Source organism: Microtus ochrogaster, unplaced genomic scaffold, assembly GCF_000317375.1.
Source record: "Microtus ochrogaster isolate Prairie Vole_2 unplaced genomic scaffold, MicOch1.0 UNK2, whole genome shotgun sequence".
In the NCBI taxonomy this organism is placed as follows: Eukaryota; Metazoa; Chordata; class Mammalia; order Rodentia; family Cricetidae; genus Microtus; species Microtus ochrogaster.
Genome location: NW_004949100.1, coordinates 9661401 through 9688903, shown reverse-complemented (window position 1 = coordinate 9688903; position 27503 = coordinate 9661401). Strand labels below are relative to the sequence as shown.

Below are 27503 nucleotides of genomic sequence, written 5' to 3'. Positions count from 1 at the left end.
GAGAGACTGAGAATTATACCTAGGGCCTTACCAGTGTCCTACCACTGAGCTGCATACTCAGACTAGCTAACAGCAATAATTTGAAGAAGGTTTTTTTTTTTAAAGTATACCACAAAGTATACTTTATGCTTTTTTAAAAGTATATATAGATGATATGTAGGTTAAAAAAAGATTAATTTTAGTTTTATGTGTATAAGTGGAAGGATGGGTGCCAGCCATTTATGTGCCTGGTACCCATGGAGATCAGAGAACACATTGGGTCCCAAGAACTGGAGTTGCACACAGTTGTGAACTGCCATGTGGGTGCTGGGAACTGAACCTGGGTCCTCTGGAAGAGCAGCTAGTGCTTTTAACTGATGAGCCATGTGTCCAGCACCAAAATATGTAGACTCATCTCACAGTTCATTTTGCTAGAGTGCTTCAGGAAGGAATATTTAATGTGAATTGTAACTCTAGGTGACTGTTGCAATTGAGTAACAGAACCAAATGAAATACTGTGATTTCAAAACCTCTGTTTGATTTTAAGTTTCATTAATTTGTATGTTTTAATTTGGAATGTTTTCTCATGAGTTAAAAAGGAAAATGAGACTCTGGCTAACATTTAAGATTCTTAAGTACCTCAGTCAAGTCCCAGTAACTTGGATCTAGCTGTGCATAGATTTCGGACTCTTATTCCTGTCCTAAATGTGGATGAAGCCAAGTCTTCTACAGTCCAGAGGCTGCCCAAGGGCCTTGCATTAGGAAATGAGTTACATACAGTATAGTGCCATCTGCTTCAAGCTCAAGGGAAAGGAAATGCTCTGAGTTGATATTTTACATACCTGCCATACTATATTTTTTTAAATTGTGGTGTATATATAACGTAAACTATATTATAAAGCATGTTAAACATAATTTGATTTTTTTTTATTATCTGGGGCTCTCAGTTTGCATATTTGTAGTGCTAATTTAAGAAATGTTGATGTAGCTGAAACTGCCTCAAATGCTCATTGTCCTTTTTGCCTTTTTTTTTCTTTTTCTTTTTTTTTCTTTCTTTCTTTCTTTCTTTTTTCTTTTTTTTTTTTTTTGTAGAAAGGCTTGAAATAAGGTGTTCCTATACTTTGGCTATCCTGAACAGAAGAGAAAATAGAAGAGCATATGTGACCATAGCTAAATCAGGACAATGAGGAAAGAAGTTAGCATGCAGCCATGGGCTTGCTGATAAAGAACTGTGATCGTGGAAGATGTAGTTGAGTTTGACATGAAGATACTGTGATGTTAATGAATAAGTTATTTAACCAAAAATTTCGGAAATCAGTTGTTTAGATGCAGTAAGGCAGAAAGCAAGTTAAGGATTGTGACCAAGGAGGTAGTATTTCCTTGTACTTCATTGTCTGTTAGCATGGCTTTGTCCTCTGACACTGCTGTGGAGATTCTATTAAGGTAGGTTCAGGATGAGGTTGGTTCTACAGACATGTGTTTTGGTCTTTTTTTCTCTTTCCCTAAGTATTTGCCCATTGATTATAGCTTATTTTAGCTCTGATTCTCAAGCCATGTACTTTAAATGTGCTGTAATCCTTGTTTTCTTAAGAATTTTTTTTTTGATCAGGTAGATCTCTGTTTATTGTATATAAGAAGTTAAAGGATATCCTATAATATAAGTAAAATACATTAATATCAGGTCTTGAGAATCTTAGATACAGTGTTTTGAGAGGGTTATAAATTTGGGGTTTTTAAATGATTCTTGCTTGTTTTTGTATGTGCTTCTTGGTCCAGTTGAGTTAGAACTTTGAGTTGATTGACCTCAGTCTTGATGATTGTACCACTAATTTCTATGTTTTTGTTCTTTCCCGTGTAGTGAAGTGTACAGGACATTAGCTTCCAAATACGGTGGCATGTTGGAGGGAGACTCTTAGTCTGGTTCCAGGTCCTGTTGCTCTCACTCACTGAGGTTGCTGTGATTTAGAAATAGTCTGAGGCCTGCAGTGACATTTTCTCCCACAGGTCCAAAGGCTCTTTCTCAGAGATGGAAATTAGTCCCTCTGACTGTGCTTTGGTAACTTCATGCGGGGTGCTGCGTTTTATGGTTCTGAAATTCTTCATTCAGAACAGAGCGCCATGCCTAGCGCTGTAAGGAAAGCTTGTAAGACGCCATTGCTAAGGAACTGAAGCAGTATTTTAATCTTTTGTCTTTCAGTCTCACTTTATCTCTGCACTGACAGTTGTGTTTGTAAACTCCAAATCCCTGTCCTCACTCAAGATAGATGACACCCCAGTAGACGATCCGTCCCTTAAAGTGCTAGTGGCCAACAACAGTGACACACTCAAGCTGCTAAAAATGAGCAGCTGTCCTCATGTCTCTCCAGCAGGTATGTCATGTCTTTATCAGACATATTTTAGTAAACTATATTGCTTTTCAAATTAAGAAAATTGTTTAGTAATTCTGTTAGCGAGCTTGTAAATGAATTAACTGTATCTTCTTCCTCCACATGAAAATATTCAGTGTCCTAATAAAAATAGGACAGTATCTGCAGCAGTCCACCATAGACTGATTTTCATTCTATTTTCTAATTGTTTTATGTGGAAATTAAGTACAATATGTGCTAGAAAATGGATGAAATGAGAAAGGGGGGAGCTTTTTAGCCACTTTTTGCTGGGGCAGAATATCTGATAATCAGCCTAAGTATGAACAAAGAGTCTAATTTCACTCATAGTTGGAGGGTGCTGGTCAGTCTGGTGAGGAAGGTATGGTGCAGGAGCATGAAGTAGCTGGTCTCACTGCCTCATCTGCAGTTTGGAAGCATAGGTGAAATGGGGCCCGTCTGTAAGACCTCAGGCCTTACCCCAGTGACTCATTTCCTCCAACCAGGCTCCGGTCCTGAAAGTTCCACAGCCTTCCAAACCAGCACTAACAGCTGGGGACCAAATGTTCAAACATGAGTTTCTGAGAGACATTTCACATGGAAACCACAAGGCAACAACTGTACTTGAGCTCCAGGGGATTGGGTCAGAACAGTCTCAAATTCCCACTAGTAGGGGAGAAGAGGTGTAAGGAAGTCTGATTGCCTTTCTGAGAATGCTCTTTAAAACTTAGATTTTAGAAATAACATTATAAAAGGTCTTTTCAACTACTTTTATGTAGAATTTTCTAACTATTAGTGCATTGTCCATTTTGAGGTTGTTTAAATCACAAGTGATTTGTACTGAAAAGTAAGTGTAAACATGGTTTTCCTACTTGGTGCTTCATTGTTGACGTCTCCCACTTTTGAATCCCTCCCTGCCTGTATCTGTGTTGTTCAGCAAAGTCTTTCTGTGTTTGTTTTACTTTCTTGCCATAAAAAAGGTTTGAATTTCCCCCAAAGAAATGACTCACTGTTGAATAGAGAACACTTGGTTTCTCCAAGGCCACCCACAAGGAGGGAGGGTCTTGGTGATAGGCATAGCTAGGCCTACTGTTGTGTTTACCTACTTGTCTCAGTCTCTAGATAATCACTGAAAACATTACAAAATAGACTTTGGCAACTAGTTTCTGTGTGACCTTGATCACATTTTATTGCCTGTTATGAGGCTGAGAGCCATCTTCTGTAGCTTTATAGTGTTCAAGGTCCTTTGTGTCCTGACCTCTGCCAGCTTGTTTGTTCTTTACTCACGGGTCCTATGGGCTGTGAGCACTGAGGGGCTGGGGTTATTTGTTTTGACCTTCCCAGTGTAGTCAGTACACTGTGTCTTGTAAAACAGTCTTTAGAAATTGTTTTACCTATACTCATTAATATATCATCTTCATGAAACTTTTATTGAAAAAGATTTGTGAACCATATAATTTATAATTCATGTAAAATAGACAATTATTGACCTTTAGTGTGGTGATTAGTAGTGTATACATCATCATCACTATGATTCTTAGAATATTGTCATTATGAGCGAAAAGAAGCCTGGCTATCACACCCTAAAAACTCAGCTATCCAGTCCTACCCAGTCCTAGGCAACCACTATTGCATTTTCTTTTTCTGCAATTTGTCTAAACTGGGTAGTTCCTATACATGGAATTGTATCGTGTGTGTCTGTCTGTCTTTCTGGTTTCTGTTATTTAGCATGTTTTCAAGGTTGTTTTTACTATATAATTGATTAGAATTTCATTATTGTTGCTATGTAGAATCCATTATAAGTTTATAGCACATTTACTTTTGACCAGTTGGTGGATATTTGGTTTGTTTTCTACCTTTTGATTAAAACAGATAGTGCTTATGTGAAAATTCACATACTTTTGTGTGGTTGTATTGGTTCTCTTGGTATGTATAGCTAATAATAGGGTTTCCACATCATGTAGTAGCTGTTACCCACGTGAGGAACTGTCCTCCTACATGTCAAACACTGGCTCTAGGACAGATAGCTTCCTCGTTAGACAAAAATGGACTCTGGGAGTTCCAAACAAAATATGATAGCTGGTTTCCAGAACAAAAATGATTAAACCCAAAATACAGGATGAAGGTGGAGAATTGCCATCATACAAACTTTTTGTACATCTTTATTGATGCTTTTTATCCTTTTCATTATACCTATCCTAGCTGGTATATACTAGTACCATCGTGGTTTTGATTTACACACAGACACCCTGACCCTGCTGCTACCCTTTCAGGCCTCTTACTCTTTGAACTCATTGTATAAACGAGGGTAGCTTTCAACTCATGGTGATCCTCCTCCCTCATCTTCCCAGTTCCTGGGATTACATGCATGAACCGTAATGCCTAGATGCCTTTTCTTGATAATTTTGGTTTTTTTTTTTTTTGGACAGGTTCTCTGTATGTAGCCCTGGCTGGCCTAGAACTCAATGTTTATCAGGCTGGCCTTGAACTCTCAGAGATGAACCTCCCTCTGCTTCCTGAGTGCTGGAATTAAAGCATGGCTACTATTCCCTGCTATTTGGTGACTTATTTTTCATGTGCTTAGTGGTCATTTGAATATCTTCTTGGAGAAATGTCTATTTGGATTTTTGCCTATAATTTTTCCTTTGCTTATTTTTAAAATTGTCTTTTTATTATTGACTTGTGTTTGTCCTTATGCTGTTATGTATTTAAATGCTCATAACTAAGCATTGGCTGTCTCTGGCTGCATAGCTAATTACATATGCAATAGCTTATACTAATGCCTGATTATCAGTTCCACAGTTTATAAGGCAGAGTTGTAGGCAAGTCTCAGTGGCTTCTGTGCTTAGGGTCTTAGGCCACAATCATTGTCTGTCAGGCTGGACTCTTGCCCTGGAAGCTCCAGGGAAAAATCCACTTCCATTCACTCTTACACTGTGGGTGAGTTTGTGGTTTTGAGGTTGACATCTCCTTTCCTCACTGTTTTGTGTGGTGGGGGGTGGTCCCTGTTAGAGTATGCTTGCTTACTTAGTTTTACTTTTTATGTATAAAAAGTCATTTGATACTGTTAACATGGATCTATCTAAAACTTGGATGTCTTAAAGTTAGCAGTTAACATTTTGAGTTCCGTTTGTTCTCTGACTCTTAACTTCCTCTTCTGCATCTGGCCAAGAGTAAACTGCTTCTAAAGAGCTCGTGGTTAGATTAGGAGTGTCTGTATAGTTTATTTCATAAGTCCAGTTGTGCCATATAGCACAGTACCAAGATAGGCAGGGTATCTATCACTTGCCAGATCACAGATCTTTGAGGGGAAAGGGCATTTTGAGAGCTACAACCGGCAGCTACTGCAGTGGTTTCTCTCGTTTGCATCTTTGCAGTTTTCTGAATGTTAGAAGAACAGGAATTTGCAGTGACTTAAGTAGTGACCTAGAGGTCTCTTCCTCCTCCTTGGGCTGAGTCTTACTTTGTGGGTCACTTTGTCCCTTTTCTGATTACATTGCCCGTTTTCACCCACTGCTGTGAAGCTGTACTTTATTGATGGACCTATCTAGATTTCTTAAGCAGTAGTTTTACCTACCATCCCCTGCTATTTGATGTATGAACTTACAGTTCGTTTTTGTATTCTAGCTTTGCTGTCTTTAGCTAGCTGTCTTTCTGCTTTGAGCTAGAAATACTATTTAGATCCTACAAATCCTATTATTTGTAGGCAAACATATTTAGTACTTGTGAAAGAAATAGTAATGAAAATGTGTATGTTTTGTTAGTCTTGCCTGTTTCTAAACGTAAGAACTGGATAGAATGTTGGATAGAGTGACATTTTGGGGCAGAATTCTTACAGGCCATTTTGGAGATCAAATACTGATTTTTGGTAAAGTTGTCTGTTACTAGAATAATAGTTTGGGTGAATATGTCTTGAGTATGGGAAATGTTTAAGAAATTGTTTTCCTTAGAGCTCAAAACTCATATTAATGTTACCTTTGACTCATTTAAGAGTGATATTTTCATATTTTCTAGAAATATGACAAGCTTATTAGTACTATTAGTTGTTAAATTATAACCATTTGATGGTTTTTTTCTGATGTAAATATTCTATTTATATTAGGATTACATTTGTAATTTCAGGAATTATTCTCATCTCTGTTCTAGTTGAATGTGGAATTTTTCTTAAACTGTAAGTTTAGTGTAATGATTTTTTTTTTTATATAATATGACTTCTGGCACTCCAAAGGACTATGAGCTTGGAGCCAACCCTGGGCTACCTAGTGAGTTATGGGTAAGGAACATACAAAAAATGACACTGTACATTTTTAGAATAAATCTTAGTTACGAGATATTTTTAAAATGACAATTAAATAGTTTTCTTAAGTTATAAATGAACAACAAAGATAAAGAATTGGTTTCATATTATAAACAATATGATGTGACTTCTAATTCATTATTACAACTAAAGTTTTAAAAAGTGGTTTAATTAGTGAAAAGGGAAATACGGCTATTTTATAGGACTTGATTAAACATTTAAACAGATAAACTGTACAAAAACTTATAAGTAATTGGGCTTTTTTTTCTTCCAAGGTATTCTTTGTGTGGCTGATCAGTGTCATGGCTTACGAGAACTGGCCCTGAACTACCATTTGCTAAGTGATGAGTTGTTGCTCGCACTGTCTTCTGAAAAGCATGTTCGCTTAGAACACCTGCGCATTGATGTTGTCAGTGAGAACCCCGGACAGACACATTTTCACACCATTCAGAAGAGCAGCTGGGATGCCTTCATTAAACACTCGCCCAAAGTGAACTTAGTGATGTATTTTTTTTTATACGAAGAAGAATTTGACCCGTTCTTCCGTTATGAAATACCTGCCACTCATCTTTACTTTGGGAGATCAGTAAGCAAAGATGTGCTTGGCCGTGTGGGCATGACCTGCCCGAGACTAGTGGAACTGGTAGTGTGTGCCAATGGGTTACGGCCCCTGGATGAAGAGTTAATTCGCATCGCAGAACGGTGCAAAAATTTGTCAGCTATTGGGCTGGGGGAGTGTGAAGTCTCATGTAGTGCCTTTGTTGAGTTTGTGAAGATGTGTGGGGGCCGCCTGTCTCAACTGTCCATTATGGAAGAAGTGTTGATTCCTGACCAGAAGTACAATTTGGAGCAGATTCACTGGGAAGTATCTAAGCATCTTGGCAGGGTATGGTTTCCAGACATGATGCCTACTTGGTAAGGATTGCATGATATAGGGCATGATAAATAAATAGCACCTTAATTTTAAGAAAATGTATTATAATAAAAGTTTATTTGCTCTAGTTCTGATATAATTCTACTATTTTGTGGCACAGAAATTTGATATCTTTGGTGAGCTTAAAATGAATGATGTTTGTTGGAAGACCTATAGTTTGGGTCAGGTAATTCCTTTTTTGTAACTTAATCACAATCAAATGTTTAAAAATTAAAGTGTGGTTTCATATTTGAAAGTAATTTCAAGTTATATGAAAATGAGATCATTCATAGTCTGAAGGAAACAACATGTATATTCTAATATCTAAGAAGTATACTAATAGGTTTTCTGAGATGTTCTCTATGCATTTTTTTAAAAAAATGTAAACTTGACGTTTTAGGTCTTCAGTTATAAATACACCTGTTATAAGGTGTTTAATATAGCTCAGGAAAGTGAGCATTTTGTGAGAAAAATGTATGGTATAGCTCATAGGAGGTTGGTTAAACGGTTTCAGATATTATGAAGCTGTTTTAAAAAATTAAGATATAAACATCAGAGTATTTAGAACACTGATGAATGTGTCAGTGGCCGTTGAGGATGGCACACAGCCAGGATTACTCTAAGGAACCAGTGGAATAGAGAGGTAGAGTAGTTTGGTATGAACCTTAGGTTTTCTGTGTAATATGCTAAACCATGTGAGCTCTTTTCTGTTATATTATTAACGTTGTGGTACCTGAGGCATTGTATGTAAAGGAATGCTTTAATCTTTTTTTAATCTTTGTTTAAACTAGTTTTAACTATTACACAATTTAAACAAAAATCCTACTTAAAAACCAAATTGAAATAATTAAAAGTAGAACTTTATAAATTGTTTATGAATAGTTTTCATAAAAGAATATTAGTCTCCAGTGAATTTTAGTGATGGCTTATGCTTTAATTTTGGAATTACATAGCTAAAATAAATATAACTTTAAAAATCAAAAGGAGTATCTGTACAGTTCAGACACTAAATTTAAAAGATATATAAATATATATAAGTTCAGAATAATTTTTGAGTAAATATTACTCAGTGAACTGGAACATTTTAAAAAATATCTGCAGTTTTGTGATTGTTAATCTGGTTGAAACTGGTATTTTATATTTAAGTTATGTAGCTTTTCATACTACTTTCATATGAATAAAGATAAATTCTTTCAGAGTGTAAAAAATAGTAAGTTTTGGTTATATATAGTTTTTTTTTCAGGTACTTTATGAGCTTGGATTCTAGGCACTAGTGCAGGAGATGTCTCTCCTGAGAGAAACTAGAAGTGATTTACTCCAGCAGAATACTTCAATGCCTGACATGGCTCTCTTTAGTAGTGCAACCTTTGAGAGAACCCTGATAGTTACAGAAGCTAACAGTCTTAAAAACAGGTGAACTTCTTGAGAATAAAACAAAATGTGGCTTTCTACACAATTTATGCTTTCCAAAAATGATATTTTTCAGCTACATATGGATGAAAAGAAAGACTGACCAGAGCTCAGCGGTAAAAGCAGCTATTAGAATATCTCCCTCTTCCTAAATAGTAAAAAACTTTGACTATATGTACAGGAAATACCTGTGTTAGGTGTTTTGGTTTTTTTAAATTTTTTGAGCAACTTTGGAAAATGAATTTGACGGTATATAATCAGTTTTACTAACCAAAGCTTTATTTGAAAACTTACTTTTTGTAAAATTGAATTACATGCTTGAATACTTTAAGTCACTTTATAAGCAAAATGCATAGCACTTAATTTGTTTATACTGTAAAATATATGTTAAATGGTTTTATCAATTTGAGAATAAAGATAGTTACTAATGCTGTTGTATTTTTATAACCTTAAAGAACTAATCAAATACACATTACAAAGCTATGAATTTTAGCTTCATATGTATTATTTGATAAGTGTTTAAACGCAGTAGTAGACTGGCTTGTTTGAAGATACAAAATTAAGGCACACTGAATTTGTTCTTATGTTCTAATAACTATGACGTTTACCATGAAAGTGATTAAACATAAGGACTAGATTCTTCATCTATTCAGAATGAAGCTGTACTCAGAATTGTGAGTTCAAGAGATTGCTGAAAGGTGGTGAATCCTCTTGGCAGTTCTCAGTGCCCACATCTTGCCAGAGCTGTCCAACTCCAGTTCCTCTGGCCTCCATGGGCACCTGCACTCACTTCCTGTCCACACTCCCAGACACCCACATTCATTAAAACATAAGGATGAATACTTTTAAAAGTTTTTTAAAAGAGTTTTCTTTAAGCTAGCCAGCCATATTGGAAATCTATATAAGTAAGAATAGCTTTTTAGCCATAAATATTATTTTAATCTACTATCTTAAATAGGTTTCAGAAAACAGGTCCAATTTGGTGTGGTAATGTAGGCTACTCAAGTATTTAAAAATAGGCCTTGATAACAGTAAGTTAATAAACCTATTTGTGCAAAACTTGTTTATATTTGAGGCCAGTTTTAATATTAACAAGAAGTAAGAAAAGTCCACCAGTCTGCTGGCCAAAACTCCTTTAAGAAGAGAAAGCATTTTCAGAGACCAAAAGCTGACTCTTGGAATTAATAATTGCCCCCCCCCACACACACACACGCAGTGTAAATACTTAAATTGTTTCAAAAAGGAAGAAACTCTTGAAGGCACTTGGAAGAGCATGAAGCTACCTGGTGTATTTGTTTAAAAAGTTGGCTGGGTGCGGCGCAACAGACCTTTAAGTTATTTAGAAGGCTACGCCAGGAGGATTGCAGTTCAAGGCCCACTCAGGCTACCAGTGAAAGGCCAGCCTGGCAACCTCATCTCACAAATAAAGGAGGCTGTAGAGATGAGCTCTGTGGTAGAACACTTCCCTCCTCTGTGTGAGAGAGCCTAGGTTCACCTTACAGAAACTCGGTGTATTTTTATTGTGCATTTCCACTCCCCGTTACTCTGTCTTCCACTCTTGCTGAACCCCTTTTCCCCCAGCAAGTTTTTCTTCTACTTTAACGCCTTTTTCTTTTTTCTTGGGACTCACTGAGTTTAATTGGAGAAGCTTGCCTGAGCAGAGTGGGAGAGTACTGCAGCATGGGCAGCTAATGAGTGGCAATACCGCTGGAAAAAAAATGACTCCTCTTCCCCAGCAAACAGTTTATTAGAGAGGGCTGTGGCCTCCTGAGCCGCATTCCCCATTCTGGTGGAATGTTTACTGCCCCATCTAGGGCAGATAAACACAGGCGCTGTGAGTTCCTGGATGCTGGAGCCATGGCCTCCCCAGGTGGCAGCATTTCATAGCCCTTGCCATCCTCTAGCTAGTGAGTTGTTTCTGCCACCTCATCCATGATGCTGGCTGACCCTTGGAAGGAACGACAGATGTCCTGCTGAGGGCTGAGCACTAAACTGTGACGTCTCAGCGCCTTGACCCAGGTATTAGAGACCTGTCATTTTTTTCCTTCGGATTCTTTGAAGGAACCGTTATTGAGTACTTCTGAGTGCTGATAGTAGTTATTGCACCTTTTAGCTGTTTTCTTCTATCTGCAGTAATAGATATTTACCTTATAATGGGCTAGATACATTTACTCTGAATCCCTAATATTCAGCTTTAACACAGAGATTTTCTAAAAAGAAATACTACACATTTGTAACTCGAACTGACAGAAACACATCATACACCAAATGGCCACAGAATTTAATTCGTAGACCTGTTTTTTGATGAGAGCAGGAGAGTGAAACTGGCCAGGCAGTTTAGGGTAGGAGACCCCCCCCCCCGAAGGAAATATTTTCCTTGGCTTAAAATCTGAAACTGTCCTTGGCCCTCTGCACAGCTGTGTCCTTGCCAAAGCCAGACACCAGAAGGGAGGCCCACCTCTTTCCCTGGTGGGCGTGCCTGTCTGGAGTCTGCCGAGCAGCCTGGACCTGATGATGGGGCCATCTGTCTAGTCCATCCCCTCCTCCTGCTCATTTCTGCTGCGAATTCAATAAAAAGCCCCTAGACAAGCAACAGTTCCAGCTCTCCCATTTCCCAGAGTCTGCTGTGGCTACACAGCTCTGCCTCTTTTTAAGCTCCCATCTGTGAGTTGGTAACAAAACTGCTTTCTGAACCCATCCTCTTGTTGCCTATGAACTGCATTCTTTGGATTTGCACCCAAGAACTCAGAGACCACTGGCTCAGACGTTTCCTGTGGCCACCAGCTTCAGACACCTGCAGTTTTGAAGCCCACCCCAAAGCAGTACAGAAAGCCGCCTTCAAAATTAGAGACATCCCATTGTCCCCATATTTTGGTTTCTCTACTACTATTTCCAAGAATTTTCTGAATCATCTCTGCCTTGAAGTTGTACTCCACCTTACAAATACATTTCACAGCTTGACAAGCTCTTGGGAGATCACGGAATTACGCCTATCACAGGCTTTCTTCATTTACTAAGCTCCACAGTCAAAGACCCGGCATGCTTTTTAACACAGTAGAATCTCATTTGAGAAGTCACATTCCATGTGTATGTTCCCTGCCCCCTGTGCTACAAACCAAAGGCTGATTTAAAAGGACGTGCTTGGTACAAAACTCTTTGCTTATCACCTCTGGGCTTCTGGGAAATACTAACTTTTCCAGATAACTCAATGTGGTGTAAGTTAGTGTTGCCTGAGTCTGGCCACTAGATAGTGGTGACGTGAATAGGTTCTCTCTTACACCACATTCTGAAGGTGATCAGGTCAAAGAGGCCACATTTTGGTTTGGTTTAGGCAAGGTAACAAGGAGAAGATAAACTGGTGGCAGTGGGAAACGGTTCCCTCTTTGTGACAGACATCCAATCGTGATTCCAGTTATCTGGAGTCACCTTGGCTTTCTGAGGCTTGTACTTGTAAACAATAAAGAGCAAATTCCTAGACAAACAGGGTCAAAGATACAAAGTCCAAGCCTTGGTTTTTGTCTTTTGTTTTTATTAGACTGCACAGGAACGACAGACTGGTAACACCTAGTGCACAGATACACTGCTGAAAAGTGTCTGTGCATCCATTCATTTAACCTGAGAGAAAACACAGTTCCAGGCTCACTTGACCTCGCTAAGCCCTGACTTAACGCATCTGGGCCAGCAGATCTGTGTGATGAGGCTTTCTATGACAGCTCACAATAGTGTACTGACCTCTCAAGAAGCACTCCAACAGTAGGTGAATTGAATAACTGGCACATTTGCATATTACACAGACTCTTTTTCCATTATTGTGCTAGTGTGTTTTTATGAGTAGGAGAGAAGAACAAAAGAAAAAAGGTGGGTTCAACTGATAAACACGGGACCTTGACAGCTTGTCCAATGCCCGTAGTACAAGCATAATGAATTAAAGGCCCTCGACAAAATCCCATCCTTTCCAAGAAAGCGTACCCTCTTCACTGTGCTAGCCTTGCTAATGGGTGAAGAACCAGAGGGCTCACACAAGAAGTCAGAAGTACATTTCGCCCAGCCATGTCTGCAGCCAGATACTTCCATGGCCTGTACTGGAAAACTGCTGAAGCAGACAGTACTGTCTGTCAGCTCAAAGTCCCAGTGATTACGAGACAGGAACTGACAGCCTGCAGTCTAAATTAGACAGCTTGTGTTCTTTCAATCCCAACAGCCCTCTGAGACCATGTATGCATTCAGTGTGCCCTTTCTATGCCAACATGGGTGTCTGCAATCTTCCTATTCCCGGCTGATAAATCATTTGAGGCAAGGACACAAATCTGGAGATGTTAAGTTGCTTCTGTCACAACAGCCAGTTAGTTGCTAGCCATTCTCAAACGCTGGCCAGAAAATCTGCTCTTTCACACACCGTATTTCCTGTGTCCAAAGGCACTGCTCCAGCAATGGGTCCAAACCGGTCTTCGAGGTTATGTGACTAGAAAGCAGACAGACCTGGACCCCAGAGTTGCAATAGCTGTAACAATAGCTATTCTTTAGATGATCAGAAAGCCCTTAGACTAAGAAACAGCACTGCTGTAATAGAAAAATGTCAGCATTGGATCAGTGAACTCCACAGCTGGTATCAACCAATTCCCAATAACACTGAGATCTTAACACATTCACTTTGGCCTGTACAATAATGGCTTCCACATCTTTCCAAGAGTCTTGAACTGTCAGTACACTGCACCTCCAACTGTGAGCACTTCACCTTCCTGCCCCGAGGAGAAGAGAATAAAGACACAAAAGTAAAGACACCCCTGACATGGGTGTAGGTGGCTGGAGAGAGAGCCACGGACTGCAAGCCTCACAGGTCAGGAAGTGGGCGTCTGCTAGGCAGAGGGATTTCCTCGTATGTTATTTTGACGAAGGGGAATTTCATTGGTAGGAACCAATATTCAAAGTTATAAAACAGATAGAACTCTCTGTGCATAATCATGGTATCAAAAATTTTCAAGAGATTCAACAGAAATTCTCTCGTTGACAAGCGTGGTTTGAAGAGGCTATAAAATTCTTTTATGACGGAAGCAAGAGTCTTGTTTCCTTTCGGCCCAAAAATAGAAGTTTCGTTTCCCAGGTAAGCAGGTTCTCCGCTGTAAAGAAATATTCTTGTATAGTTTGTTTCTATCTTCTTGAATTCTGCTCCGAATTCAGCCAGTTTCTCGTAAGTTCTTAACGCAAATTTCGAACAGTCGTAAGATTCAAACCATGTCTCCGCCCCTTTTCCGGGGCTGGCCTGGACCGTCCACGTCTCATAATAGATCCCTGTGTCATTGTCCTGCTTCACCCACTCCGCCAGCTTGTTAAATGTGTTTCCTGGTGGAAAAGGCAACAAAATAAACTGCTTACAAAATGTGCTGAGACCCGATAAAGACCAGGATGAATGAATAAGAAATACTTAGACTTCAAAACCTGTACCCCACAGCAGGAATGCAGGCATAGCTACATCCTCTTCAAGCCTTCAAGGCCTTTGAGTTGCAAATACAAGATACAATGGGGATAAGATATAAAGGGAACTCTTAAAATTCTCCAGTTATTAAAGCTACGGTCAAAGCGATTGTCGAGAGTATGAATACACACAGGCAGTAGCTATTTTTTCTTTTTTTAAAAAAATATTATGTATACAATGTTCTGTCTGTGTGTATGTCTGCAGGCCAGAAGAGGGCGCCAGACCTCATTACAGATGGTTGTGAGCCACCATGTGGTTGCTGGGAATTGAACTCAGGACCTTTGGAAGAGCAGGCAATGCTCTTAACCACTGAGCCATCTCTTTTGGCAAGTCTTGGGTTCAGAAGCAAACGAGAAAAGGGAAGCAAGAACTGAAGCAGAAAAGGCGAAAGACAAAGACACTAAGAACAAGAGAGAAGGGCAAACAGATAGACTGGCAAGAAGTGTGGGACGCTTAGAAGGCCTGGCGGCTGAGGTGCAGCTCCTGCCTAGGCTTAATGTCTGCTTTACAGTTGGAAGCATGGTCCTTAGTAACGTGGTAAAGCAGGCTTTGCAAACACTATGTCATAACATCCAGAGAAAGTCATGAGACAGGATTAGTCATAGGCAAAACTGAATTTACAAACTTCAAATTCTAGCAGATGGAAGCATTTTTTTTCCAGAAGAGCGATCACTACTTACTATGATTCTCAGGTTATGTGAGGAGGAAGGAAGGTGTGAATTAGCTTGGGATGTAAGACAGAAAGCACTCATCTGCTGAAAGAGATGGGTTTTCGTCAGGTGAATTAGAAAGTAGAAGGAAAGACTAGAAAAGCAGTGATTGTGTTAGAAGACTGTGGGTTATACTTAAAAAGACCTCAACTCTAGGCGCGGCCTGTTCCATCCAGCTCTGTGACTGAAAGTGTCAGTCAAGTCACTGACAGAACTCACCTGTTAACACTTCCTTACCTGTAAAACCCAAGGGCGAGGTCTTACCCTCTGCCACTGAATTATGTGTTAGCGCACCTTATATTGTTGTGTAGAAACTAACAAACAGACACTGATTGGTTCCTCAAGTCCTGGGGCTCGTGGGAGAATTAGCATCACGAATAATGCTCTCGTTTCAGCACCCTGCTTTTGTGGACAACACCATGCACATAGTAGGTTTATGCGTAGTGCAAGCAGACCCCAAATTCTTCACAAGAGGCAATGAATGGGCCAGTGGGGTAAATGTGAGGCAAGGTCACATAAGTAGCTCCCGACAAAAAAAGTTCCCATGATAAAGCAATCAACATTGCAGAATGCGGTGAGTGCAAAACTACAGTGGTGTCATCAGCTTTCCAGATGAGCACTCAGACATCACTCCAGAGGACGGGAGACGTATCACAACACATATATCAGGGAGGCAGTGTACCAAAATGCTTAAGAGAATGAGCGGGAGGGCTTTCCTGTCGGAGCTAGAGTCCCGTAACTACGCTTGGGTAACTTTAATCTTACCTCAGGTTCCCTATCTGCACAGTGGAGGAAACAGTAATGATTCTCTCAGGAGTCTGACGCTGGTAAGTGGCATGCTCTAAGTATAGCATTCAGAACAAGGCCAGACCCAGAGGAAGCAAGCCCTTAATGTTTCCCCATGTACAAATAATTTATAGCCCCTATTTTTTTTCAGATATAGTTAAGAGGACTTCCCAATGGGGCATTTTATGGATTCCCTAACTGTTGTTTCTGTGGACTTCAATTTAGCTATACAGAGCATTTGTTTCCTTATGTCTCTCATGGACAGAGCAGATGAGCCATGCATCTCCTAGCAAAGCTCTGCATCCGGACCCATTTGCTTCACGGTGGGTGGCGCCAGAAGCACAGACTACAAATGACCACCACGAGGCCGAGCATGAAATCTCCCGTTTGCATACCGATGCGATCGTCCACCTGTACTCCATTTCTGAAACTTACCGGATATGGTCGCGACTAGAGCTAATGACCCATTCTCCTTCCAGTGTCTGTCATCAATTCCTTCAAAAAAGCAGGCTGCTCCTTGGTTACACCAGAAGGGAGCATCCATTTCAGGCCGAAGGTGAGGAAACGTACAGTTGCCAAGCTGAAAAAGCTCATACCACTCCATTGTGTAGTTCTTGCCCGTCACTGCGTTCCTGAATCCAATAGCATCGTGCATAATTTTCTGTGTAGAGATAACGCAGGTGTAAACGCGTCTTTGGAGTAACCACGGGCTCAGGACGCCTACTAGGAGAGACCGATACACAGAAAATGCACACCAGGGAGAACAACTTCTGTCACTACCCTTGCGGTGACACCACAGCCCCTCAAACCACTGGTTTTGGCAGCTAGGGCTCGTTTTAGTAAGGATGTGAGCTATCTGAAGACCTGGGGAATGTTCTCACAGCTTACAGTGAGCAAGAAAAGCCATCATGAATATTCCAGGAAAGTGTGCACCTACCTCCCAGGGTGATTGTCAGCTGGGAAAGGGCTCACAGCAGAGCTTAGTGACCTGATTCCTGCTGCCTTGCCCTTCTCTCATTCCCAGGAGCTGGGACAGTAGGGAAGCTTACTTTGTTGCCATGCAACTCCTCCTGAGAACACATGTACTCTTAAAGCCAACAGAAACAAAGTCATTGTTCGCAGACCCTAAGGCTACATAGGGAACTTGCCCAAGTTGTGTCGTCATGAGCCTGACCAATCTTGGCTTTGTATGAACAAAAACATATCCTGGTTAACAGACTTAGCAAGACCAGTGAGCAATAAATGGAGCTATGTAAGTCAAAAAGCAAGGTCTGTACATTTAGGGACTGACCCAGAACTATGGGCTATAATAGACTGGGTCTTTGTTTTCTTTTGGGCAGGTGTTGGGGTCTACACGCTAGGCTCTTAGGTCAGAATGGTGTCTTGGTGCCTCTAACATGGAGTTGTGCTAAGGCCTGGGGTCTATTACAAGATCCTTCATAACAAAACATGTTAAGGCCAAGACACCGGTTACTCGCTGGAGCTTCTGCTTTGTTTTTGAGACAGTCTTATTGTGTAGCCCCGACTGACTCTGAAATAGTGATTCTCTTGCTTGAACCTTCCACGTGCTGGGATTAAGGTGTGCAGCACCATGTAGATGCAATGGTGACTCTTTCTGACTACCAATTGAAAGGCGCTAAGAAGTCTGTCATGGGAGGGAGAGATGGCTGAATAGGTAAGAATGCTTGCTAGACCCAAGTTAAATCCCTAGCACCCAGGAATCTCCACTTGTGTCTGTTTGCTTGAGGGGAGGAGACAAGCTCACTGGCCAGGCAGTTTAGACGAAAATTCAAGCTACAGACAGTGAGAGACCCTGTCTCAAGGGAGTAATATGACGAGTGACATCCAACATGCGCCTTCAGCCACTTCATGCTTGTGAATAGTACACGTACACACACACACACACACACACAAACTATAGATACAAAGTATATCAATAAATATGATTATTCATTTAAGTTAAATAATAACTAAATTACTTAAGCAAAGTTACAAGATCAAGATGCTTTCTTACAAAGTGTCCCAGGAGGTCTCCATATTTAAATTCCCAAACAGGGGTTTGTAGTCTTAAGACTTCGATGATGTCATTGTCCTTCATAAGTGGGATGGCTGAGCCGGTAGGACAGAAGGTGTACTTAGCTTGACAGTAGGGGTCTGGCTTCGGACGGAAAGCGAAGCGCCTAGTGAGGAAGAGAACCGTCACATTAGATCTTAAACGCATCAGAATCCCAAGTTTCCTTTCAGGCTTGCTTTAGTGCTCTATGTGTGTGTGTGTGTGTGTGTGTGTGTGTGTGTTGCAGGCGTGTTACATGTAGTATGTGCACATGTCCAGGTGTCTTTCCTTGACGTTACACCTTGATTACACTAGACTGGGTAGCCAATGAGCTTCAAGAATCTGCCTGCCTCTGCCTCTCCCTCCATAGGCTAGGGTTACAGGTATGCACTGCCATGCTGGTTTCAGTTCATGCTGGTTTGAGTTCAGAGAATCCAAGCTCATGGCCTGGGGATTATGTTGTGGGCACTGAGCCATCTCCTCTTGTCTTCAATATTTTTTAGGGAAAATATTTAAAGCTTAGACCATATAAACTAAATATAAATGTGCATTTTACTTGTTTTCATATATACATTCCCAATGATGTGTTAAATATCAAATCATAAAGCAGATTTGGCATTTAAAATTAATCATTCAACTAACATTTCCTGAGGAACTGCCATTTACAGGACTATACTGAGAAGAAGGGGAACAAAAATTACAACCCTGTTCCCTTCCTCACCAAGCTCGGAGCTGGGGCTTGGAAGACATTAATTAAGTCAGGCGGTAGCTGTGGTAAGAAGTGAGCTAAGGAAACAGAGACCTAAGCACAATGGAGGAAGAAATCAGTTCCAACCGTTGGGGTGCATGGTGCTATTAGAAGGCACCGGGAAAGAAAGCGAGGCCAGAAAGGGAAAGAGAATTATAAGATAGGAAATAGCTCAGGGGTTCTCAACCTTCCTAATGCCATGACCTCATACTGTGGGGACCTACAACAATAAAATTATTTCATTGCTACTTCATAGCTAATTTTGCTACTGTTATGAATTGTAAATATCTGATATGCAGGATATCTAATAATGAGATCCCTGTAAAAGGGCCATCCAATCCCACTAAAGGCGTTGTGACCCCCAGGTTGAGAACCACTGAAATTCCAGCAGTGGCAGACTAGAATCCAGGCCTCAAGATAAGAGCAGAAAGGGTCTAACAAGTCTGTCATGGGAAGTATGAAATGACATCCTACAGCCCCTGACATGGGGACCTTGTGCCCTGAATAAGTTAGGGGATTTTTTTTTTTTTTTTTTTTTTTTTTGGTTTTTCGAGACAGGGTTTCTCTGTGGCTTTGGAGCCTGTCCTGGAACTAGCTCTTGTAGACCAGGCTGGTCTCGAACTCACAGAGATCCGCCTGCCTCTGCCTCCCGAGTGCTGGGATTAAAGGCGTGCGCCACCATCGCCCGGCTAAGTTAGGGGATTTTAAAAAGCAGATCTGATCGGGATGAAGAGACCAAAATAGACCCTTAACTGTACAAATTAGAAGAGTCACGGGGGCTCAAATTCAGGCAGAGACCAGTCAGGAGACTGCAACAATGCCAAAACAAAACACTTTGAGACAGATGTAGCAACTAGAGCAGGCGGGACTGTGGCTCGGCACACTTGGTCCAGAGTCACCTCCCAGGCCTGGCTGCAGTGGAGCAGACACAGGAGGAAGAACACTAAGATCACAAAGGCAGAGTATTTTATTACAGTCTGAACATAGGAACAAAAACTTTTTTAGCTGGCTTAACAAACATATAGCTTCATTACCCACAGAAAAATCTAGTTTAGGTCAAGGGTAAGTTTATAGGTCTAACTCAAGTGAAATTTTCATAAAGGTAAATATGCCCATGGCCAAGGGTGTATCAAGTTGGGGCTTGTTTGGAAGCAAAAATCAGTCAGCCTCCTCCTGGTGTGAAATAAAATACTTTCAGATTTACAGCCTCTTCCTTGTTTTATTGGATATTTAGTTTTTATTTCTTGTGAATGTTTTCATAAAAATCAGTTTCGGACCTAAACTTTTTCTTTACATACATTAAGCAGAACCAGTTCATGAACAGAACACACAGATATTTAAGTCTGGCAACAGTTGGTTTTCACTGGAGATGATCCTGCCAATGATAGCGCTGCTATCATTTCCTCTTTTCGGTTAAGGGCATGTGAGCATGAAGATACGGAGTAATTTTCCAAGGACCACACCGAGGAGAGGAGGAGCTGGTCCAACAGATCCGATCTGCGGACGGACGCAGAACCAGGAACTCCCTGGCAGACTAAGCCATCCTTCACCTTGCTCACTCTTATGCAAAACATTTGTTTTCAGAAGCTGCGGCTCCTTCCACGGTTCCTTCCACTTCTTGATGTCCATACTCTTTCTCCCCTACCAAGTCCCCTCCCACGGGCTGTCGAAACTCAGCTAGGTCAAAGACTCCAATCAGTTTCTCAGGTCCAGAGTCTGCACCTCCAGGTAGAAGTGGACCGACGAGGTGATCCTGTTTGTCCCAGGGAGGAAGTTTCCCCCAGTCTGGAATTTAGAGCAGTAAGATTGGGAAATCCGGGGCACACCTGAACAAGCGACCTCCCTGTAAATTCTGCAAATATTATGCAAAAACGGCTGGTAATAAAGCAGGAAATAAATTTAGTATGCCAACTGTGTTTTAACCTGCTCTCCGAGTCAGTCGGTTGTACCGAAAAGTCACTCAGTGTAGTAATGTCACTCTCCATTCATCAAAGGACTCGGGACTGCCCAGAATCGGTGAGGACCCCTCAGCTTCCAACTAGCTAGGAAGGAATTGTGTCGCCCTGCGCCCGGGTCCCCAAGCACGTCCCCGGGTCGCTCTGCACCCTCCAAGTCCCGGCCAAGTCCCCTTCCGCCTCACTCACTTGTAGGGCACCGGCCAGCGGTGCCCCGAAGTCGGGGACGCGCCCAGAGTCGCCGCCAGCCCGAGCAGAGCCAGCGCCCAGCGCCAGTCCGCTCCGCGTCGCCCTGCGCGCGCCATGCACGGCCCCCCGAGATCCCCCGTGGCTCCCGGGCCCGCGTCGGTCTAGCGTGCGCGCCACCGCGACAGAACAGACGGGCGCGCGCGTTGCCCCGGGCGGGCGCGTGACCTCAAAGCGCGTGACGCCTCTTCTGGCCCGGCCTGGCCGGAGCGCCTCGGCGCCACCGCGCGTGCGCCGGAAGCCAAGGCAACTGCTTTGTCCTCCCGGAAGAAGCTTGGGGTTGGCAATGCAAACCTCACTCCAAGCAGCATTGTGGTGTGAGGCTCATTCTCGGAGAGGCGCCTGTCAAAGGTTGGAGATGTTTCATCCTTGCTGATAGAGTTTTCCAAAAGAAAAACCCAAGTCTGTGAAGTTTAGGAGACAAAGTTTCTCAATGACTGAAAGAGCAGGATGCCATTATGACTAGGGTTGGAGGGAGATACTACTTCCTAGAAGTTCTCAGACTGATTTTATCTGACTTTTGCTTCAGGATGACGACTAGCCAGGCAAATTTGTGAAGTCCAAGCTAATCTTTACTCTCTCATTTATAATTCGATGAACACAATGAACAATGAATCATTTTTTTCCGAAGGGGCTCCAGGTTGCGGAAGGGTTCTATGGGACACGGAACCTTGATGCACTAATTTTCCAACCACATTTTAAAGCAAGAGCCAAGGAAATTTTGTTAACGAAAACGGAATGATCTCCTCAGGTTTATGGTGCTTGTATATACTCTTAATCCCAATGACAAGAATAATAATGTCTTCTAGCAGCAATGATTCTAGAACTGTTTTATCTGACAGGTGATCAGGTTAGTGAGACACTGGAGGCACAGGGCCCGATTGGGATAACAAGTGAATATAGTATCAGAGGGCCAATGAAGGCAGAGGGCCATTTTAGCCCAAAGGGCCAGTCAAACAGACACTGGAGGAAAAAGACATTATCAACGGGAACACCAGCCACAGCTTTTGGAACATTAGTGGGGGATGTGGTATTTTGTCCCCTGTAATCCTTGCGTATTTTTCATAAGAAGCTCCTATTCCATACAAATATCTTTTTTAAAGCCCAGGAATCGAGGGATCTCTTCTCACACAGGAGTTTTCTCGTTAACTTTTTACACAAAGTAGAGTTAGACAGTCAAACCTTGGAAAGTTTGGTTTTTAATGTTCCTTTTTCAGTCACTTTCCACCTCTGGAGGTTGGGCTCCTCTTCCGTGGGTTTCTCAGGTGACAATCTTGAGGTGTGACCGATAAACTCAGGCAGAAATATCAGCAGTTTTGATAGCAGTAGGCACCTGGAAAGCACAAAGTAAGGTCCTTTCCATTTAGATTCAAGCTGGTAGGTTTGAAGCAGTGGACAAAAAACAACAGCATTTCCGGGTTGGAAAGTGTGATCAGGTGGGCGGTGCCCAATATGCTGAGCCGCCTGGACCTGAGAATCTTACAGAAAGCTGATTGCAATCCTCAATCCTTTTAAGGACTCAGAAATTGGAGTGAGGCAATCTGATAACAGTATGGCACCTAGGCACATACCCGAGGGGTCACAGGAGGAGGACTATTTCATATGTGGTCAACTTGTCTCTGTCTGGGATACATCGGACTCTGAGAAGGGCGTAAGGCAAGAGGTCAGCCATGTTACCACCAGTTTCAAGGGAAGATTTAGTTTAAAATCTCCTGTAATGTTCTTTTCATCCTCTCTACCTCTCCCAGGATGATACATACAATGGAGTTTCCAATTTATATTAAGAGCCTTAGTGAGCTATCGCGATAACTTGGCAGTGAAGGCCAAGCCATTGGTGGACCCCAGAGATATGAAGAGGCCAAATACGGGAATAATTTCTACTAATTTCATAGGTACCATTTTGGCCATTTACATTCAGGACAGAAAGGCCTCTAACCAGCCCATGATGTATCAACAAACGCCAGCAGTCCTGGCTTGACTTCAATGAAGTTCATTTCCCACAATTCCCTGGGTACTATACCTTGACTTTGTTGGCCTGGGGGAAGCATGTCCTTCTTCACATTTACTTGGGTACAGGTCAGGCAGTGGTCTGAAATGCTCTGAAGTTTTTCTCAGTGTCCAGGTAGACATGAGGAGAGACGAGTCCTTAGATCTTAGGTGACGCAAGGCTAGTAGCCAGATTCTTCCATCAGGCAAGCTCCCCAGCATCCATTAGGGCTCCTCAAGCCCACAAGTCAAAATGTGGCTTTCATCTCTTCTGGGTCATACTCAAGAGCATCTTCATCAAGACAGAGTGGAGGCTCAGCAGTGGTTCTAGGACAATCTGGGGTCTGGGCTCCCGAGAACAGCCTCTTTGACAGCTAGAGCTGCATGGTTGTTACTCTGAGTTTGGGGGCTTTTTTCTTTATGCTGTCCTGGTCAGGGAATAATGGATAGTTCAGTTGGTAGCCAGATGGCCTCTAGCAACTGGACAACTTAATATTTATTTGTAATAGTCTTTCCCTCTGAGGTGAGTAAGCCACTCTGTTCATATATCTGCTCATGAACATGTGGCAAAAGCACATGGCTGTCTGTGTAGATGTTCATTTTTTCCCTTCAGTCCATCTTAAAGCTTGTGCCAGAGCAATTATTTCTGCTTTCTGGGCAGATGCACTGCTGGGCAAGGCTTATGCCCAAATGACCTCCTTCTGGCCTGTGATCACTGCCAGCTCTGCAGACCTGGTTCCCTCCTGAATGAAGCTGCTGCCGTCACTATGGAGATCTGTATTTCTGGTAAGAGGAATGTCTGTCTGGTCAGGTCACTTACCCCAGATGACATACAGCATCACCAGGCAGCCATGGATGGGTTTCTAAGGGTTGCCATCGAGCATTGGGGTGGCAGGATTAATGGCTAAGGATTTATCAAAAGTCAGTCTGTCCTTATCTAAAAGAAGGGCTTGGTTCTGGGCCAGACAGGCTTTAGACATCCACCTGTTGGTGGCATCTTTCAGCAGGGCTTCCATGGCCTGTGGAGCTGTTACAGTTAGCATCTGTTTCAACGTGAGCTTTTCGGCTTCTTTTACGAGAATCACAGTGGCTGTGCTGGCTCTTAAACAAGGGGACCTTCCAGATGTTCAGGATCCAGTCTCTTCTCAAAGAGACAGTAAGCTATCAACCTTTCCTAGGGACCCAGGGCCTGAGTCAGGACCCCCTGGGCAATGCCCTTTCTTTCATGGACATACTGGGGAAAGGGCTTGGAGATATCAGGGAGAGTTAATACAAGGGCTGTACCAGGGCCTCTTTTAAGTTCTTAAAGACCTGTTCATGTTCCTCAGTCCGTTCCAAAGGGGCATTGACCCTGGCTGTAGCAGAGTACAGGGTTGGGATTTCAGCAAACTCGGGTGTCCAAAGATGGTAACATCCACCAGTTCTGAGAAATTCCCTAACACGTTTCTTGGTGGTTGGGCTTGGGATCTGCAATATGGCTGCTATGTGGACCTGGGACAACAGTCTTTTCCCGTCTCTCAGTTCGTATCCCAAGTCAGCAACTGAGGGTGAGTGAATTTGGACTTTCATTTCACAAACTATATAGCTTGACTGGGCTAGGGTTTCCTAAAGGCCTTTGGTGGCTCACAGATAGTCCTCCTCATCCTTAGCAGCCAATAACAAATCATCTTCATGTTGAAGTAAGGTTATCTCAGGGTACTCACTATGGAAGAGATTTAAATCCTGCTTGAGGGCTTCACTGAAGATGGTGGCAGAGCTTCCGAACCCTTGAGACGGTTTGGTCCAGGCTAGTTGTACTGATATCCCCGGTTTAGGGTCAGATGCAAAGATGGCCTTACTTAATTTTGACGGCGGGAGGGATGGAGAAGAGTGCCTCTTTGAAGTCCAGCACAGTGTAAAGTTTATGCTTTAGTAGTAATAAGCTTCGAAAGGTAGAGGGATTCGGAACAGTTGGACAAATGGATTCGACCCTCTTGTTCGCTTCTCTCAAGTCTTGTACTGGTCTATAGTCTCAAGTTCCAGGCTTTTGGACAGGCAACAAGGGGTTATTCCAGGCTGACTGGCAATGAGTAAGTATGCCTGTTTCAAGGAGGTGCCTGGTGTGAATCTTAATTCCTTCTCTCTCCCGATGCTCCCTTACCCCCCCCCCCAATAAAATTCTCCACGTGAGTGTGGCCTACATGGAGTGTCTGTCTCTCACCCGCCATGGGGCTTCTTGGATCCAACCTGGCAGGGTTCCTCTCACCATATCATAACAATCATGCAGATGCATTGTTGCCTGCTTTGAAGGCCCACCCTACATGGTCAACTTTAATCAGGATAGTGGTAAAAATCACATGAGATTTACCTCCAATCCTAGCATAGATGGCTGCCAGTCATGTGACTGCCTAAAGATGGTGGCAACCCATGTGTTGCTTATGCCCCAAGATGGAATAACACCATGATGCCTTTCAAATTATGCATGCATAGATTTTAGCTATCAACTCCCAGTGTTCCTAGTTTTAAGTTAACTTATCTCATAGATTTTTATAGATTTTTAACCATATCCAATAAACTTACAAATCTTGAGGTAAAGAATGTTTACATAAACCCAAGTCTTGAGAGTGTCTCCAGACAGAAGACCCACCCATTTTATCCTCCGCCTCCATCTTGTGTCTTGTGTAAGCTATTTCCTGTAAGACATTCCAGTCCTCAGAAACAGGTAGGGGCAAAAGTAACAGGGTAGCCATCTGGAAAGTATAGGTAACCACAGAGTGTCCTCACCTGAAGGTCAGCCGATAAGAAAACTTGACAAGCAACAGGTGAGGTTTGAAAATAAAACTTCCGAGAAGTCCGTAGGAACGAGTCAATCAGAATTGAACCCGTCACCGCACACCCTGCTAATGTAACTTTCCTGGCTTTTGCCTTTAAATAATGCCCTCTAAAAGGCAGAATACCTTCTCTTGCTACTGCTTTACTGACAGGTCCCTGCCAGCTTGTAATTCATACATAATTAAACCTTGCTTTTGCATTTTGGTGAGTCATTCACCCTGGTAGTCTTTTGGGGTCCCTACCTACTGGGCACAACACCATCAGGGATGATAACCTCAAACCTGAGTCACCCTAAACCTCCTTCCTTAGCTGATTTTGTTAGTTATATTGTCATAGCAACATAGTAATCAATACATCCTCTGCTTGAACTCTTACAAAGTAACCTGATGTTACTCAACCTACTTTTGGGATTTCTGTTTTCTTTTACCCAAGTTACCTTACAAAAGCTAATCTTTGTGCCATGCCATTAAATCTATTTTAGATGGAATGCTGTCCTGGTTATGATTCAGTAATGAAAGCCAACTAGATTTTAAGTCAAATTTGTAGATATATCTTCAGACAAAATTCACTGGTATAATCTATTAAATTTAACTTAAAATTGAATTTCAATACACATACTGGTTCTGAAAGTCCACCACACAGCTTTCCTGAACTTAAGAGATTTACCATTAAGCAGCACCCCATCTTAACTACCCATATCAAAGAAAATGACGAGCACAAACCATTCACTGAGCAAAAGTCTGTTAGTGACAAGGTTTTGACAGAGATGATATTTGCTATACAGTCGTACCCTGCAACAAACCCAGGGAACACTGGCTGGGAGACATGAGCACATTCTGAGTATGACATCATCAGGCAGAGATGGAGACAGACCTTAACCAGACCAGATGCATTTCCTTAACTCAGAATTTTTATCCTGCTTTTACTAACAATGTTCATTGACACAAGCTCTTCCTTCTGCTTGCTACGGTTGTCACGTGGGCGTCTCTTTTCTAATCTGGACCTCTGACACAGTGTTTGGCCCTGTAAGTATCCTGCTAGGCCAAAGGCCAGAGGCAGTCTTCCAGGTGTGCCACATTCCTCTCCTGATTCTGAGCAGGTCAAGTTAGACTTCTGCTTGGATGTAGATTCAGGGTGTTACTAAACACTGGAAACGTAAGATCACTGCGAATATGCACTGGAAGACGGGGCTAATAATTTAATGATCCAGCAATAGAAGCAGGTGTTACTGGAGATTTCAGATCTTATTCTTTAATAATAAAATCAAATTTCTTTCAGATATTTTGTGTATAGAAGAAACACAGCTTGTTCTAGACAAACAAAACACAATGCAGCGTAAATCCATTTGTTACTATTTCTTTCCTGTCGTCATATGAGAAAATGAGGCTATGTATAAGGAACTCTGAAATTTCTGCACTGCAAGACAGCGTACAAATATGGAGCTCAGCTTCTATCCTGGTCAAAACGACTTTCTCGCAACCCTCAGTGACAGTCTGGGCTATATCAAGACAGAAGGTTACAAGAATCCCAAGGCATTCTTTGCCCTCCTGTTCTGGTGCGGATGAAACAAAGCTGCTTACTCAGTACTCTTTGTTAAAAATACTTCAAGTTACAGCTTTGGAACTTGAGCAGTTCAAAATTTTATTGTAGAAAATGATCGTATATCAATATTGACATCTTTTTGGAAATAAGTTTTCTGGAAGTTACCATCTACTAGTCCTACAAAGAAGAGAATCCATTTATTTCCTTTGCTGTTTCTTATTTATTTATTAA

The 27503-nt window shown here is 41.9% G+C and overlaps 2 protein-coding genes and 1 long non-coding RNA gene across 4 annotated transcripts in view; 2 read left to right on the top strand and 1 right to left on the bottom strand.

Annotated features, from left to right (window-relative positions):
- Positions 1–9376, top strand: part of Fbxl3 (F-box and leucine rich repeat protein 3) — an 18570-nt gene extending 9194 nt beyond the window's left edge. For both annotated transcript variants that reach the window (XM_005365369.2, XM_013353143.2), the window contains exons 4-5: positions 2177–2348; positions 6915–9376. In XM_005365369.2, the coding sequence (XP_005365426.1) occupies positions 2177–2348; positions 6915–7558 (816 nt within the window). In that variant the 3' untranslated portion in view covers positions 7559–9376. The remainder of the gene's footprint in view (positions 1–2176; positions 2349–6914) is intronic.
- Positions 9377–12474: 3098 nt separating this feature from the next.
- On the bottom strand, positions 12475–21072 carry Cln5 (CLN5, intracellular trafficking protein). Its single transcript, XM_005365368.3, has 4 exons — positions 20877–21072; positions 17946–18111; positions 16367–16592; positions 12475–14302 (listed from the first exon to the last, which is right to left on the bottom strand). The coding sequence occupies exons 1-4, from the start codon at positions 20990–20992 to the stop codon at positions 13794–13796; spliced, it is 1017 nt and encodes a 338-aa protein (XP_005365425.1). The 5' UTR covers positions 20993–21072; the 3' UTR covers positions 12475–13793.
- A 54-nt stretch (positions 21073–21126) lies between these two features.
- The window catches only part of LOC113458080, an 8659-nt gene continuing 2282 nt past the window's right edge, over positions 21127–27503 (top strand). Inside the window, exons 1-2 of the long non-coding RNA XR_003378521.1 lie at positions 21127–21284; positions 23581–23705. This is a non-coding gene — a long non-coding RNA (uncharacterized LOC113458080). The remainder of the gene's footprint in view (positions 21285–23580; positions 23706–27503) is intronic.